The 18,585-nt window shown below is 42.9% G+C and overlaps 1 protein-coding gene across 5 annotated transcripts in view; it reads right to left on the minus strand.

Moving 5' to 3' along the window:
• Positions 1–18,585, minus strand: part of Mob3b (MOB kinase activator 3B) — a 193,705-nt gene that overhangs the window by 18,055 nt on the left and 157,065 nt on the right. For all 5 annotated transcript variants that reach the window (XM_028780399.1, XM_028780434.1, XM_028780417.1 and 2 more), the window contains exon 3: positions 17,076–17,278. In XM_028780399.1, the coding sequence (XP_028636232.1) occupies positions 17,076–17,278 (203 nt within the window). The remainder of the gene's footprint in view (positions 1–17,075; positions 17,279–18,585) is intronic.

Below are 18,585 nucleotides of genomic sequence, written 5' to 3' on the forward strand. Positions count from 1 at the left end.
GCCCTGGCTGCTCTTTCAGGAGAACTACATTCAATTCCCAGCACCTATATGATGGTTCATAACTATCTATAACTCCAGTTCTGGGTGATTTGATGGCCTCTTCTGTCCTCTGAAGGCACTAGACACACAGCTGGTGCATATACATAACGGGAAAATACTCACATGTATAAAGTAACTACAAAAGCAAACAGAAGAGGTAAGGAAGCCACCAACATTAACGTCTGTCTTCCACATGCACACACATGTTCCCTCACACACATGTGCACACATCCAGATGAACATATACGTACCACACACACAAACACACAAAGAAACCTACTGATTTTAAAACAAGGTGTGGAGAAGGGTGTGCTGGCTATATAACAATGAGTGTGAACAGTGAGTGTAGTTAATTACACTGAACTAGACGCTTGAAAGTAGTTAAGATGGTAAACATTATCGGATGCATATTTTATTATGAAATAATTAAAGTAGCTATTAATTTTGAAAAAAAACTGTGTAAAGTTTTAAAAAATATTTTATATAAAATTTTATTAGCAAAACAACAACAAAAGTCACCAGACAAGGAGCTTTTAAAGATTTGAAGCTTTATTGCTAAAAGATGAGTGTGTGTGTGTGTGTGTATGTGTGTATGTGGTGTGATTTGTGTGTGGTATATGTGTGTTTATGTATATGTACATTTTCAAGAAAATACTCATATTCTACCAGTTCAATCCCCTCTATAATTGATTTCAGTCTTAGAAATCTTTTCAAGAATTCTAAAACTTAGGATGCAAAACACCAAGCACTTTTGCAGCAGCCAAGGAAGCCGAAATAATTATGCCTGAGAACCCGTTACAACTCCCGGATCTCACGTTGGTGACACCAGAAGAGAATCTTGCATCCCTGAGCAGCTGGTAAGAATCCTCTACAGTGCATGTGCAGAGGCTGTTGCAACCTGGAGGAAGGGAGTCGGTACTGAAGGTCAAAATCACCACAGAAACCCAAGGCTGAAAAGGAACAGGCAGGTGTGCCGAACTTAGTGAAAGTCCTTTCCAAACCAGAGGGTGTAAAATTAAAGCCGAACATGGGTATAGCCAAACATCTTTCTTTAATCCTATTTGCTAATGTTTTCCAAAGATTAATAAGATAAAATCCCTCAGCATGTGCTTTGAGTTGTGTGGTAATTTCCACCGGCTCCTCAGGGCAGGGGTGGTGCACGGAGCTTCTGAGGCTCTCCTGTTTGGAATATATACAGCAACAGCAGCTGCTTATGGCCTGGGCCTGGCAGTGATGGGGTCAACTCTACTCACCAATCAGCTTCTTAAGGGAAGCTGATGACAAAGGAATAGCTTGCTTCTTTTCCTCTGTGTCTGCAGCAATACAGTCTGCAGACCAGCAATGGAGCTCTAGTATGAAACAGCATGATGTGCACTAAGTGCCAACTCAATCAAATGGCCATTGTCACGGCTGCTTCATCTAAACCTTGTGTACCCAGTCATCACACATGCACGCACGCATGGTCATCTTAGAACTTATGGGTTTTCAAGATAAAACTCTAAAGTTAACATTGTAAGTACAGATGCCAGGCATGCATTGCCAAGCTGTAACAGGAGAGAAATTGTGCCAACCACAGGCTCTCTTTAGAATAAGTGTGCCAATGGATGGCTCCTAAGCAAACTGCCATTCCTAGAAAGGAAGTCAGTCTGAGATTTAAAAATAGAATGACTACCTTAATGAGTTGCTGCTATGATTCTGGAACATTCAAATAAAATATTGTAGTCTCAGTTTCCTTTAGTTTGGAAACATCGGGCCTCTGTGTCCACAGTAAAGACTCCTGTGGAAGTTGCCCTGGAAACAGGTATACTGAAAGGCAGTAACAGCCTATGTCACTGTGGTGCCAGAACCAGAGGGAATCTAGGCCTTCCTTCCCCAATCTATGTGACTTACAAATTATTGTAGCAACAGGAACCATTTCTCTTAACATGAGTCTACATAGAGTTCATGAATTAATAAAAGAGCGTGTCAGCTCTAACAGGAGAGGAGGACTCAGGTTTTACATAGTGTAGCCATACGGTTTGTGTTCTAAGAACCTTGGTTTGGCTCATTCTATGTTCTATATGAACTTGAATAAGAAAAGCACCTATAGGCTTGTATGTTTTAGTGCTTGGTCCCCAGTTGGTGGAACTGTTTGGGAAGCATTAGGAGGTGTGGCCTTGTTGGAGGGGGTGTGGCCTTGTTGGAGGAAGTGTGGCCTTGTTGGAGGAAGCATGTCCCTGGGGCTGGGCTTTGAAGTTTAAAAAGACTCATTTCCCACTCCTCCCTCTTTGTCTCATGGTTGTAGACCAAGATCTGAGCTCTTAGCTGTTCTTCGCTCCACCTAACTCTAATCTTCTGAAACCGTAAGCCAAATTAAATCCTTTCACTTATAAGTTGCCTTGGCCATGGTGTTGTTATCAGAGCAATAGAAAATTAAGACACTCTACCATATAAAAAATTTTAAAATACTTTTACAGTTTCAGGCATGTATAAAATACATTAGACTGCTTTCACTACCTCCTCTTAAATCTCTCTCATGTTCACGTGTATTCTTTTTGTTTGTGACCCACTGAGAACAACCAGGGCCATTTACCATCTGTGTGACCATGGGTTTGGAACTATTTATTGGAGCCTGTGGGCCCAGCAGTGGGTACAAGATGCATGACAGTGATTCCCCATCTCCCAGAATCTATCAATAGTTAATAGTTCAGAGATTAAGGGGAGGGCTTGGTGAGCCCTTACCTGACTGATTGTTAATAGGGTTGGTCTTGTGTGGTCCTAGTGTAGGTAACTACAGCTGTTGTAAGTTAACGAGGACCATGGCTGTAACAAGTCTAGAGAATGATAATCCATATCCTTTCTACCTGATTTTTTTTGGGGGGGGGCAGGGCTATTATATATTCTCTACTCTCCTATTATTTTTCCAGAAGATAATGTAGGATCATTCATATGTACATAGGGTAAGAAGGTTCATGCTCAGGGTCAAGCCTGGCCCTGAGTACTCTGTAACTTCCAAGGCTTATATGAGGGCAGACTGAGCACAGGTAAGCTCCCAGATGCTTTGAGGCCCAAGGATGGCCATTCGGGTAATGTAATGATAACTGCTGTCAGCATAAGCTGACAGAAACCGATGACCTAGACAAGGTATTGAGTGTCAGTTAAATCTGAGGGAAGAGACAGAGAAAGGGAAAGTAAATCTGAGCTTGGTGACCAAAGAAATGGGGCCAGATATTCTCTTTTTAAAAGTGAAGAGGCCATCCTCACACTCAGGTAGGTATCTTGCTGACCTCAGTTCTACTGAATTTGGGAATAGCTGTTACAAGTCTCATAGTGAGACACAGGAATACCTGCATTACAAGGACATAGGAGCTACTGGAAATATAGGACTGTGACTAGTGACGTAGCTCAGTTGGTAGAATGCTTGCCTAGCATGCATGAAGCCCTAGGTTCAATCCCCAGCAAGATATAACTTGGGCATGGTAGCCCAAGCCTGTAATCCCAGCACTTGGGAGGTGGAGGCAGGAGGATCATAAGTTCAAGATTTTTCATGATGCTGCTGAGGGAGATGTTTCAGTCGGTAGAGTGATTGACATAGAAGCATAATACAGGCTGGGGATGAGATTGACGATTCCAGAAGACAGGCAGGTCTTGGGGACCTGTTTAGATGAACTGGTAAACTCCAGTTAGTAACAGATGTTGACTCAAACAGACAGACAGAGCATGATGGAGGAGGATGCTCATTCTGAGCCCCATCTCAGGCCCACTGCATTGGCATTTTTAACAGTAGGCCCCACATATCTATCCTTTATAAGCTCCCCAGATGCTCTTACGCAGGAAATGTGTGTGAGTCACCATTCTCAGTGTCCCTGATGCTTACCCTTGAGGCTTCCACAAGAACCATTGGGAGAGCTCTACTTTGTCTGAGCCAGCCCTCGGAGATTCTGACCTCATAAATGGGAGATATTCTCAGGTGATGTGCAGTAGAGAGGTTTACAGCTACTCACAACTATTGCCAGAGGCACAGGGAAACACACCTGTAGATACCTGTTTGCACACCTGCGCAGTTGTGGTGGATGAGATCTTAGGACCTGGGTCTTAGGGATATAACTGTCATTTACGGCATGCATGGGGGCTGGACAGAGAGCTGAGATGATGAGAGCTCTGTCCTTCTGTAATTGTCCACAGAGGCCTTTTAGCTAGCAGCCATAGGACTTATAGGCTTGTCCATAGTATCTGTTTTTAGTTCTGAAATATACATATACATGAGAGTCTGAAACTGAAAAACACTAGAAACTTCATTGCCAGAGGGTTCCTTTTGAGTCTGTCTAACACATAACCTATTTTTTTTTTTTATTGTAACAAAAAAAGGAGGCATTTTAATTGTCCCTTAGGGAGACGTTTTCACTCTTCTGTTAGTCTTGCTAACCAACCAGGAGGCAAGGAAGTCAAAATCTCTGAGCAGAGGCCTGTCAAAACATTGTTCTTGTGAAGACTGAAGTCTTAAAATACGTTGGATGCATTTACCAAGCATATTCTTAAAATTGATTCCAGCACATTTTATCTACAGTAAAATGCTTCTATTTAAATGTACAGTTTGATGAGTTTTGACAGATGTTTGCTCCCTGTAAACATGTAACCATGCCACAATTAAAACATTTCCATCATACTTCAACACTCGGTTATGTCTTTGCAGTCAATCCCCTGGGCCCAGCTGTGGCCCCAGCCAACCACCGATCTGAGATCTGACACTCTGCATTAGAGTGTTCTAGAATTTGATCCAAATAGACTCAAACTGCATATACTTTTGGTGTCTGGTTTCTTCTGCTCAGCACAGCGTTTTAAAAATCTACAGATAAGCATGAACTAGTAGTGAATTCTCATAGCACCTGTTGCCTTGTGCGCATTGCAGGTGAGCATGCAAGCCCGCAGGATCCTACTTCAGAGGGAAGAACAGCCTTCTGGGGTGCAAAGTGGGCTACTGCAAATTGAATGAGAAGTGAGACGGTGGCTTCTTTCCACAGTGACATAAATGGGAGTTCTCGCTGAGCCAAAGGATTGCTTAAGCAATATGCTCAATGGGGGCAGAAATAAAATGTAGGAGTCAAAGGCACACATCCCTGGCTTATGAATTTTAATATCTGTGACAGTTTAAAAATATAACTCCACAGTCCTCCCTTTAAGTGATGGAGCGTAAGTGTGAGCCAGATTTAATAACTCACTGCCAACGACTAGTAAAGGGTGCAGAGGTCCGACACTAACTCATGGTGGCTTTTGTCTTGGTTACTCCATAAAGGGACAGTTATCCCCAGGGAGGTGACACTTAAACATGCAGAATGAATAGGACCTGGAAGGACATGGGTGATGAGAGACTTGAGTGTATAACAACCCACAGGTGAAGGCATGTGGCTCATTCAAAGGACTGTAGAGAGGCTATCTTACATCTGTGTGGATATGGCACCTGTCAATAATAAATCTGATGGCCTATGGCTTAGGCATGAAATAAGAGGTGGGACATCTAGGGGGCAGAAAGAATTCTGGGATAAAGCCATGCATGGGAAGATTCTTTCCCCCTCCTCCCACTGGGAAGATGTGACAAGATGGATGCATGGTGCCTGAGCCCAGGTAACCAGTCATGTGGCAGAATGCAGGTTAAATATTTTATCTAGTCTGAGAAGAGCCTAGCTGTATGGCCAAGGTATTTATAAATACATTTTGAGTCTGAGTCTTTTTTTTTTTTTCTGGGAGCATGAGGCTGGAAGGAAGAACCAGACCTAACGTCTACAAAAGACTCAAACTCCTTTTGGGGTAATTATACATTTCTTCCTTCATCCAAATACAACTCCATGCATTTATTTTTTGTTTATTTTTCCAGTTAACACTCAGTCATAGTGTAATAGGAATCTATTCATACTAACGTGGCAGGCTAGGATAGGTAAGTATCATGTTCTAGTCCTGTGCAATGGTTAACTGTATATTTGACTTTTATGTATAATATTACTCCATGGGAAGAGGTCCTCAGATCACATAAGTGGACCCATGGTAGTCCCTAGATTAGAGAAGATCGGTAGACTTATCTTTGTGGTTTTACTGCTGTGGGGCAGATGAATGACTGCTGAAGATTCAGAGTTGTATTTTTATAAGTAAAACCTTTCTTCATTCAAGTCCCAAGCTAATATTCACTTAACACTTTTTGAGCCAAAGAATCTAGTCTTATCTGGCTGGGAAATTTGAACTAGTCCAGATCACACGGAGCAGCCAGCACTTGGCAGACTTGCATATGGGCATTGAGCCACACTGCCTGTTCCATTTTCATATAAATGTTGAAGATGATGAGTTAATCCCTGCTGTGACTGACGTCTGCGGCAATTTCCAACACAGAAGACCACAGTAAAAATAAAAAAAGCAATAACTATTTGATATCCCAGAAACCAACAGCGCTCCTAATATTTTGAGCACTTCCCTGACATGGAAGATCTGATGGAAAACCCAGGGAGAAGTGCTGAACACAGGGTTTTGAGTTTTATCTACAAACTTGGAGAGAAGTGGCTTAGCAAAAACAAATAGACTATATCTGGAGCTTAAGGAACTAAATGGAAACGGCTCAGTAAGGCAGCATAGGGACAGTTTGTGGCACATCTGAAAGACATTATATAGGGAGAGGTTAGTCTTGAGGATAGGAGCATGGAGTCAGTGATGCCTGACAGACTGTTTCATTGCTGTGACATTCATGGCAAGAGCCACTAGACACATGTGACCTCTGAGCCCTTGACATAAATGTAGGTGTTTCAATTAAGAGTCTATTTTTAATCTTTCCCCTTAATTTTAGCTAAAGTCACCAATGGCTGGTGACTGCTATGATAGCATCTTGATAGCATCTGTGGTGGTTTGAATATGCTTAGCCCAGGGAATTGGCACTATTAGGAGGTGTGGCCTTATTGTAGGAAGTGTGTTACTGTGTGGGTGGGCTTTGAGACCCTCCTCATAGCTACATGGGAACCAGTTTTCTCCAGTTGTCCTTGGGAACAAGATGTAGAACTCTCAGCTCCTCCAGTGTAATGCCTGCCTGGACAATGGCATGCTTCCTGCCATGATGATAATGGAGTGAATCTCAGAATCTGTAAGCCAGCCCCTATTAAATGTCGCTCACTGTAAGAGTTGTCTTGGTCATGATGCCTGTTCACAGAAATGGAAACCCTAACTAAGACAGCATCTAAAGCCAGAAATTAAAGAACATTGCTCTTTAAAACCATGAGCTTCTAGCATGTCCTGGTTAGTTTTATTTGTCAGTTTGACACAATGACAAGTCACCTGGGAAGAGAGAGTCTCAAGTGAGACATTGCTCAGATCAGATTGGCCTGTTGCTCATGTTTGTAAAGAATTACCTTGATTAATAATTGACGTAGGAGGGTCCAGCACACTGTGAGCAGCACTACCCCTACCACCACCCCGAGGCAGATGGGCCAGGGCTGTATCAAAAAGCTAGCTAAATTTGAGTTGGGGGAGTGAACAAGTAAGTTGCATTGCATGTAAGTTGCCAGTCTCATTCCTGCATGGTCTCTACTTCAGTTCTTGCTTCCAGGTTCCTGCTTTGAGTTCTTGCTGTGGCATCAAGTGATAGAGGGTTATTAGGAAATATAAACGATGGCTGGAGAGATGGCTCAGTGGTTAAGAGCACTGACTGCTCTTCCAGAGGTCCTGAGTTCAGTTCCCAGCAACCACATGGTGACTCACAACCCCTCTTCTGATGTGTCTGAAGACAGCTAAAGTGTACTCATATACAGAAAATAAACAAATAAATCTTTAAAAAAAAAGGAAGTATAAATGCCAATAAACTCCTTTCTTCCCCTTTGGACCAGAGTGTTATTATCACATAAACACAAAGGCCACCAGAGCAAACTGGATGCATAATCCTAGTACTCAAGAGGCAGAGGCAGGAGGACCATGAGTCCCAGGGCAGCCTGAACTACAAAGTGAAACTCTAAAAACATCAAGAGGCCAGCAGGCCAAGTCTTGTGATTTTTTTAAAAGAATGAAAATATAACTTGTTTGATTATTATTCTGTGCAGGGCTTGGTATCTGACATGCAGCTGTTTGTCTGTTTAAAAAGCTTACAAGCCGACATGCAGTAGCTGTTAGATCACATAAGACAGTGGAGTTAGTATTCCCCAGAGGGTCTCCAAGGAGCTTTAGACCCACAGATTGCTCTGTGCTGAGCATCATGTGTGCTAGCTCAGTAAAGGAAGCTGCCTAGCTCTGTAAACAGTTTCCTACAGCTCATTATGGAACTGCCTTTTTACATAACAACATTTGGCATCCCTCAGATCTAGCGGCTTCTGGGAAATACACTTAGAGGGACATTATAATAAGTCACAATGGAACTGAGAGGAACCCTTCACTTTCTCTTTAATGTGAGTAGCCTAGGAGAGAGGCCAACTGGAACTTAGGTACTTCCTTAGACGATAGGAACCCTTGGTTTTCAGTACATATTAGCTGATAAATGTTTACCGGATTGGTAGAAGGTACTCTTTCTTAGCTCAAACCAGAAGTAGTTGATAAACCATTGCCATCCAGAGAACACTGGTTGTAGGGACCTGCAGGCTGCTGTCATGGACTGGGTTGACCTATAGAAGTGGAAGATCACTGGCAATTGAGAAGCAGATGAAATCACAAGTTAAAACTAAAATAGTTACGGGACTGTAATAATGTTTTGTTTTTTTTTTTTTAAAAAAAGACTTGCATCTTTTAAGCTGATGGGTTAAATACTGAGAATTTGCTGTGATTAGAATCTCATCAGTCCATACAAAGGATGGCCCAATCAGAGATGCGGGGTACTGTGAATCAGGCTGGGCATGGCCCTGCAGAAGAATAGGAAAATGGTAAAACGTGGATCTGACTGACACCAGGGTAGAGATGGCATCCTTAGTCACTTCTGGGTTTTGTTTTGTTAATATCTTAGGAAAGCGGGATTAAAAATAAACAGCAACAAATAATAATTTCAGCAAAGTTTTTTTTGTAGTTATTGTATACATACTTAGGCTTATATCTGACAAATGACATTCCTGGGGGTCATTCCATGATTTAGGCAAATTGTTTTCAACAAATCCCTTTTGTTCTCTCTAAAACTTGAAGTTGGAAAACAACAGAGGTCTTTTCAGAGCAAGTGGAGGAATCTGAACCTTTTATTTTCATTTAATTTTAATTAATGTTAGTGGCCAGCCAGGAGAGAGGCCAAGTCTGTTCTTGGTCCTAGCAGAGAGGCTGTGTGAAGTTTCAGTCTTTCGTGGTAAAGTCTTCTATGGCATAAGGCTTGTTTTTTTTTTTTTTCCTGATTACGTAAATGATTCATGTTTGTGATAGAAAGCCTGAAAAACTCAAGGAGTTTTATCTATCTATCTATCTATCTATCTATCTATCTATCTATCTATCTATCATCTATCTATCTATCAGCATCTTCTGTAATTTCATTAAGAGAAAAGCACCATTGTTGAGCTAATGGCTTACACGGATAGTTTAAGTACATGACAGGTTGAGGCAGGAAGACCGCGAGTTTAAGACCAGCCTAGGTTACACAGCAAGACTCTGTCTGTCTCAAAAACAAAAATCTCCCTCACAACCTAGCCCAAATCTTTCAAAACAAATAACAACGAGAGAATCACTGTCGACGCGTTTTGTTGTATTTCATTTTCCCTTTATGGACATATGATTATTGGTGATTCTGGAGTGCAGCTTTAAATCTTGTTTTTATTACTGAATATCATATCAGTTTGCATCATTTTAACTCTAACAAAATGATTTGGGGTGTAAAATAAATCAGGGCACATCTCATTCTTGATTCTATTAAAAAAAAAAACAATGTGATATCCCCTGCCTCCCAAAGAAACTAATTACCTACTATGCTATAGACCAGAACCCAAAATTCCCTGGACTTCTCCCAAACATACTTAATTTTTGTTTTTTGGTTTTTGGTTTTTCGAGACAGGGTTTCTCTGTGTAGCCCTGGCTGTCCTGGATCTCACCTTGTAGACCAGGCTGGCCTTGAACTCAGAAATCCGCCTGCCTCTGCCTCCCAAGTGCTGGGATTAAAGGGGTGCATCACCACTGCCCGGCATTCCCTGGACTTCTCAGTAGGAAAGAATAAATAGGTCTTGCAAAGAAGTGTGGCTGACTCTGCACAGTGCAATTAGTTGACAATAATTCTTTGCTATTTTTCAAAGACACACTTGAATAAGTCTGCCAAAGGTCTTCACATGTTCTCTGGCAGGTACTCTGGCTCTGGCTCACCTCTTGGCATTTTGGTAGCTGTGAACAGACACTAGTTGATGCCACCCTTCTCTCCCTCCCTCCCTCCCTCCCTCCCTCCCTCCCTCCCTCCCTCTCTCTCTCTCTCTCTCACTCATATGAACTCATGTACACATACATACAAGTGTCATCTGAATTAGCAAAGAAAGTCTCATGAATGCAGACTCAGCTTTTCTCTGAGTCAAGTACATCTCTCTGCTGCTATGGTGAGCCTCTAGGCAGGAAGACCTCTCTAAACAAAGATGGGAGGTCATCTTAGACAAAAGATGACAAGCCTGATGATTTACAGTGCCAAAGATCAGAATCTCAGCATCAAGCCTGGGCCACTGTAGAATTGATAACCTTTGAAAATAGGGAAACTGAGACCCAAAGGCATTACAAGCCTCACGAAGGGTCAGATAAGTAATGTGGTAACATGAGAATGGAAATGTCACTACATAGGCCAGACTGCAGGCTGCAGCTCTTTCTTCTCCAGTGGCTGTGTTCAAGGTCTTGGCTGAGAGTCATGGAACCCGCCTGACAAGCGGCCGTCTGGAGGCTTCTATCCAGATGATACTCAGAAAGAAAAGATCCTTTCAAAAGTTCCACAATGACTCTTCATTGCCAGCTATTCAGGGAGTAGCTTGGCTCATGCAAAAAGCTCTGCTTCTTTTCACAAGGCTGACCTGATCTTGTGTTGCAGGCCAGCCTTGCTTATAGGACTCACCAAGGCTTTTCCAAGGGAAGGGCAGGCCTGTGCTGGCCACCTCCTAGGGGAATACAAGGTCAGTCCATGCTTGGGGCCCAGATGACTTATGGTTAGGCTTTCTACAACCTTGGTCCTCACATAGTCTTTCCAAGCTCCCACATTAATGTAGTAGTTTCGGTGCTGAAAACTATGAACAATTGTTGGGTAGCTGGCATCTACATAACAGATGGAACAAGACACTAATGAGACATGGTGAAGAGCCTGGTAGCCAGGCCAGCAAGATGGCTCACCAGGTAAAGGTGCCTGCCTCAACGCTGACATCCTGAGTTTGATCTCAGGACCTCAGATGGTAGAATGAGAAAACAAACTTGTACAGAGCTGTCCTGCAAACTCCATGTGGGCATTTTCCTGTCCCATCCTGTCAGGACTCACAGAATCAGAATTTGTGCTTTAGCAGAAATGCTAAATGGTATGATGCAGGTGATGCATGGACAACCCTCCTGTCTTAACAGAAGATCTTCTGATCCCAGCACCTGGGGTAACCTCTGCGTTTAGAGCCTGCACCCCCAGGATGCTCTTTACAGTTAGAGATAGGAAATGAGTCCTGGTGAGAGACTAGGAAGGCCTTGGGCCAGGTCATTCAGGGGTCAGCAGTCACAGTAGGATGGACTAGTTCTCTTCAGTCCTTCACCAGTCTCTTACAATAGCCCCATCAGCTCTTCATTCACAGTTTGTAGAGCGTCAACAGCCCTCTCTGCATTTGCTTGCTTTTGTTTTTAGTGAAAGGCTATCAAAACACAGCACTTGCTGTTTGTGCTTGCTAATGATAATTCTGATTAGATCCATTCTGTCAGCTGACTCTCAGGCAGCCAAGGCTGACAGCAATCTCCTTATTCAATCAGGGCCTGGTCCATTTTCCAATTACCAGCAATCATTTGGGTTTCCTTTCCTCCAACTGTGAACTTGCTTGAATTTGGTCATCTTCAGCAGTTGTGCTTGCATGAAAGATGGATTATCTTGTCATCCTGAAAGCTTCCCTCTCTCTGCAGGAGAGTGAGCAGAATGACATGGTTCTCTGGGGTTCCCAGGCTGCTGGCTGGCCTGTAGATGCTGAGTGGCAGATCTCACTCAGGGCTCTAAGGCAAGTTCTAGAGATGGACAGTCCTGCTGGCCTTCACTGGGCTGGCCAAGGTGACTTCTTTCCAGTCAGTGTCTGAATGCCGAAGCCTGACAGGATGGATGATTGTCCCAGTTCACTGGAGACCAAGGCTTTTGTCTAGAACACAGGTGCTAAGACAGAGAGGACTGGCTCCTGAGTCTGCTGCACTAGGACACCAAGGCAGTATGACAACATTCAACATTTCCTTGCTAAATCAATTTGTAATCTGGGGCAGAGAATGGCTAGGTATTGCAGCCCCATCTTAAGCTATAGGGTCTAAAGTTTAAACACATCCCTTCACTGCTCTGCACCTTAATTTGCTTTTAATCTCTATTATAAATCAATCAGAATGAAGTCTTCGTCCTAATATATGAGTGGCTAAGTTGCAGTTCTGAAATAAGGGTGGTACCAAGGAGGAACGGCCACATGGAATCCTTTGGAACACAGGTATATCATACTTAAACTATTCTTCCAAAATTAAAAAAAAAAATTAAAGTGTTTATCATGTACCCAGTGCATGGACAATTCAGACATACATCTTATTTACTATGTGCTCTCACAGAACTGACAACACCAAGGGATGAATAGATATATACAAATACAATTAACCATGCTTGCTCTGAGGTGACCTAAGGAATCACTAGGATGCATGAAAGGCCCTGAGAGCCAGAGAAGAGAAAAAATTAGGGTTGTTTACTGAGTGCTAACTACTGTAAATTAATTTTCTGACTTAATAGCTAACATTTCTTAAGTACTTAATGTGTGCATAATCTGTTTACTTTTTACAGTTCCATTACATTTACTCTGAGTAAGGAAACAGGTGGCTTGGAAAACTGTCTTGTTCAAGACTGCAACACATTTAAATGAATGCCTGGGGTTTGAGCCCTGGGATTGAGTCTTATGCTCCCTGTGAGTGATACTGAATCTCCTACCCTTGTGAGGTCCTGGATCCTCCAGATAACCCATGTACCAGATGCTCTGTCGGCACGACTTCAGTGCAACCAGGTGAGCCCTCACACGGAAGACTGTGGCTCTCCACAGCAGATGCATGGAGGGAGACCAGGTGAGGCTCTAGTTCCACACTGTAGAATTCCAAGCATGACTCCAGAACTGCCCTACTGCTGGTGAGGGACTTCTGGGAATGCTGCTGTTCTGAGGGAAACTGATGAACAAATGTTGCCCTTTGACCTCTACCTGCATTACACTATGAAGAATGCATAACCAGAATTTGAAGGCAAATTCATCCTCTAGGGATGAATTACTCATTATTGCATATTTTCCAGACTGTAAGTTTCTACCAAACTTATCTCTCCTATACAAAACATAACATCTGAACAATTTGCTTTGAACATATAAAGCAGTTGGACTATCTAAAATAAAAATATATTTACTTTGGATCAATGAGATAGCTCAGTGGGTAAAGGCCTCTGCCAACCAAGCTGGATATCCCAATCCTGGGACCCTGTGGTGAAAGGAGAGAACCGACTCCCACACATCCTCTGCACACCTGAACAAACATGCCCCCCACCCCCAAACAACAAATAGATGTATGAAAATACTTGACAAATTTAAATGTATTGATTTGATATGCTATCTCTGATTGCAATATGGACTTTGCGACATAAAGTCCTCACAGACCTTGTTTCTTAGTCATAGAGTCAGGTATTCTAGCAATGTCAATGAACACAGTGTCATCAGTGACAATTCACAAGTGCCACACTCTCAGCATCCCTGGATGTGCTAAGCATTTGAACCTGGCGCCACATGATTGGTATGGGTTTTAAAATTTATTTTATTCTATGTGTTTTTTCCCTGCATATGAATCTGTGCACCATGTGCATGCCCAGTGCCCTCAAACGCCAGAAGGGCTTGCTGAATTTCCTGGAACTGGAGTTCCAGACAGCTGTGAGCTGACATGAAGGTGCTGAGAACCAAAGTGTGGTCCTCTGGAAGAGCAGTCTGGGCTCTGAACCTCCGAGCCATCTCTTCAGTCCCTGCTGTTGCTGTTTTTGAGACAGGTTCTCTCTACGGAGCCCTGACTGGCCTGGAACTGTCTGTGTAGATAAGTTAGACTCAGAATTGCAGCAATTCTTCTGAGCATGCTCCCAGAGTGCTGCTGTTATAGTCACGTATCAGCATGCTTGGTCATCATATAATCGTTAAACTCAGAAACATCCACTGCGTCTAATCCTGTGATTTACACGCTTGAGTTTGTGTAACCAAGCAAACACATAATTTCATACTTACTACTACCACTTATTACAATTAATTTTCCTGTCACTAAAATTAACAAAATATAAATGTGGGAAGAAAACTATTTTAAGTATGAGTTGAAGAAATACAAATTTTGAGGGGAAAACCCAATACTTCTCTAGGCACTTCCAAGGTTAGCAATTCCCAGTTAGGATAAAATCACAGTTTTTCTCCCAGGCCTGCAGAGAAACTCATTGTAGAATACTGGCTTGTTCAGGGCTTGGGTGTGAGGTTGGGACTGCAAGGCAGCTCCTGGCACTACCAGGTGCTCCAGCTCCTCGGGGCTTTCCTCAACACACTATCAAGACAACTGAGAGTTTTTTGATAGGAAAGAAAGGCTTTCTCTCCTTGCTGATTCACCCCCAGCTTTACCCCACAATAGCCTTTATGCTTCTGTGCATAAAGGAGAACTTGACGCTCGGCCCTATCCATCTTCCTTATGTGTTAACTCAGCAAAACCGCAAGTATGATTGGCCGGCAGGGCTCATCCTTCAGGTGGCCCTCGGAGCCTTGTTCCTGTCTACCTGGGCATAGCTGCGAACGGGGGCTGAACTCCATGGCTTAGCAGCAGTTCTTTCTCTCGTCTCTTTCCAGTGTCCTTGACATTTTCTGAGATTAGCTTTATCAACTGTTTCCAGTATTTAAACATTCTGGAGTTGTTTGTACAACCTTTTACTCTTGCAGTCATGTATGAGGGTGATTTACACTCCACCCTCTTTATACAGAACAAGAACCAGCAAACCCACCATTGGCGGCTTTTAGTTTCTTTCCGTATGAGTCCTTCGATGAGGCTCAGCGATAACTTGGAAACAGCCCCCCAAAAGCTTTCTAGGAACCCAATGTGGAAGAAAATGAAGACCACCTATTCTTTAACCAATGATGTGAGAGACATGTCAACTGTATGCAAAGTAAACTGTTTGGTGTGTATTCCATGATGTGATTATAGACCATGAACTAAACTCCTAAGGATTAACATCAGATTTACCAGCATCTTTTTTAATAGATATAGATATAGCATGTATATAACTAATGTCATATACATGTATATATACATATATACATATGTGTGTGTGTATTATGTATGCTATGTATGTATGTATGTATGTATGTATGTATGTATGTATGTATGTATACCTGGGAACTTGCTGACACTGGGGGCGAAACGCCACCTCTCCTACACCACCACCGCCCCCAACAGCTAATTGATACCTGAGGTGGCAAATTGTTTACTTAGGAGTTGTTCACACACAGGCAATATGACCCAGCCAATCCAGAGCCCCTCAGCCAACCACCTCCCACATTAGGCTATTAGACCAAAGACCACAAGGCAAGGTAACAGCTAAAATAGCCTGTGTGCCTCATGCCAGCTGAATTCCTTCAAGTGAGTGAGTCTACCCTGTGCCTGTTTCTCAGCTTCTTCTAGTTGATGGTTCTCCACGAAGCTGGGCTTAGCTCTTGTTGTGGGGCTATGTGCCTATAACAGTGTCTTTTCAGTGGTAGTTCACGTGAGCTATTGACATCAGGTACCCAAATAATGATAAAACATGAATTCAAATGTACAGTCAAGAAAGAAGGGTGAAGAGCAGAGCAAACACCCTGGCTCCGTATTTTGGTCACTATTTGAGAAGACTTGGATAAAACTTACTTTGCCACCTGTCTTTAGCAAAACTATACTTTAACTGTTTCAAGGGAAAGAAAACATGATTTTAATATAAAGCAGTGTATTGTACTGGGTAAAGAGGTACTCATTAGTGCCCCTGAGGTTGGCTGCAAGGCAGGCAAACACATCAAAGTGAACTGGTCATAGAGGTTCAGAGGGTCCTTGATTTCTCAAGAACATACTAAAGCCAACAGTAAAAAGAGACTTATAAGGGAAATAAATTCAGGGATGGAGGGATAGCACAGTGGTTAAGAACACCCATTGCTCTTCCAGAGGACTCAGGTTCCATTCCCAGCACCAACATGGCAGCTCACAACCATCTGCAACTCCAGTACCAGGGCATTTGAGACCCTCTTCTGGCTTCAACAGGCACTGTATGCACATATACATGCAGGCAAAACATACACACTCACAAATTAAAAATAAGTAAGTCTCTTTTAAAAATAATAAAATAAAAGCAGACTCCACTTACCTAATAAAGCTAGAGTTTAATCTCAAATATTCTGGACTCTGATATACCCATGACGGCTTTACCCCAGGGATTCAGTGTAAAGAGCAAAGTCCCCTCAACATGGAAACTTTTCCTTAGGGCTTACTTCCCTCTGTGTCATAAGACATTTAATTTAAATTTTTGTGCCTAGCAGCCGATAGACTGTGGATGCTAAATGTTCATTTACTAAGGAAATAAATGTTTCTGACCTTATAGAGATAGATCAAAAAATGTTTTTAAACGTTTAAAAATGATTTCAGAGTTCAGCATTAAAGCTAGCTTCTCTGGCCCAAGCCATTCTATAGGAACAACATCACCCTATTATGTCACCTCCTGGAGAGCACCTTAAGACATTTATCTGGTGGCAGTGGATGTTTTGACATACCTGGGATCTTTGCTGACTGCTGAACCCTGGACATTTCTGCAGCTCCCTCCTACCCCCAGCTGACAGCTAGAGGGGACATGCTGTAGTTCTCACTGCATGGCGACACGCTGCAGAGTTACTTACCAAGGGCTCCAGCTCCTTGCGGTCTATGAGGTTCATCTCTGTGACGAAGTAATAGAAGTGTTTGTAGCAGGTGTTGACGTGAGCCTCTGCACCCATCACAATGACGCGGTCAAAGTGATGGATGTAGACATGGACGAAGACCCGAAATAGGCGGCACAGGATCTTCTTGCAGATCTGGAGGAAGTTCTTTGGGAAGGGAACGCCTAGAGGAACAAAACCAAAAAGGCATGAAACCACTAAGAAGGAGCTTTCCCTCTTACCTCTGAAATAAGAAACATGGTGGCAGGGGAATGCTGTGGTGGTGGGGGTGGGTTGGGGTGGGGGTGGGGGCTGGAACTCCTTACCACACAGGAACCAAGGGATAAAGGACTGTAGCAGATTTAAAAGCACTGTCCTACTTCTAGGTCTAAATGGGCAACTGCTAGATTCCAGCCAGCAGTGGCCAGAGGGGGATAGAGGCTCAGGGTTATCAGAAATTAGGATTTCTTGCCGGTCGGTGGCGTAGCACACCTTTAATCCCAGCACTTGGGAGGCAGAGGCAGGCGGATTTCTGAGTTTGAGGCCAGCCAGGTCTACAGAGTGAGTTCCAGGACAGCCAGGGCTATACAGAGAAACTCTGTCTTGAAAAACCAAAATAAATAAATAAATAAATAAATAAATAAATAGAGAAAAGAAATTAGGATTTCTCAAGGTAATTTCAGAAATCTGGAGTTTTGTGTAAACCTTTAAAAGAAATTAACAATTAATTTGAGATTTTGGAAAAACTCCTGCTGCTAAAATGAAATATTAGACTCTATACTAGACTCAATCCACAATGCTTCCCTATTTGCAAATCTTGATTGTGAGCTTTCCCAGGGTGCTGTCTCCACAGCGTGCAAACTCAGACTCCATGTGCACCTCTGATGTTGTTCCATCTCTTTGAGGCAGGTAGGTGTTGAGGGGTTACGTTTTCATGACAGAGAAAGGGGGTGGCTGGAGTCACCCAGATCTCCTCTCTGGTGACCACAGTATCCAGCTGGCTGGAAGCAGCAAGCCCACTTCTCCTTTCCCTCTGAAAAGCTACTTAAAACTGTCGATAGTTACCCTGCCTTTAATCAGAAGTCAGTTGTAATGGCTTTCAAAGTTAAATAGACTTTGTTTGAATTCCTGTTCTGCCCCTTCCCCTGCTGTATGAGCAGGGCCAGTTATTTAACCTTTGGTCTCTCAGCTGTAAAGTAGGGGTCAGCAAGGCTTTCCTTGCAGGATGGGAGGGTATTACAATGTATAAGATCTTCCTATAGTGTCTAGAACACAGCGTTGGCTCATAAATGGGGCTGGCCTTATCTCTCTGCACAGTGAGGACACCAGTATTCAGCTACTGTTAAAAGGAAAATTTGCTTGTCCAGAAAAGACATGTAACTACCACCAGCTTCCAGTTCACTGTATAGTGGTGTCATGGGCATGACCCAGGTCCTCAGAAGCCTGAGGTTTTGCTGTTCTTAGCTCCACAGGGACCTAGGAAGTTATCTGC

Source organism: Grammomys surdaster, unplaced genomic scaffold (genome assembly GCF_004785775.1).
Source record: "Grammomys surdaster isolate TR1022 unplaced genomic scaffold, NIH_TR_1.0 97, whole genome shotgun sequence".
Classification (NCBI taxonomy): Eukaryota; Metazoa; Chordata; class Mammalia; order Rodentia; family Muridae; genus Grammomys; species Grammomys surdaster.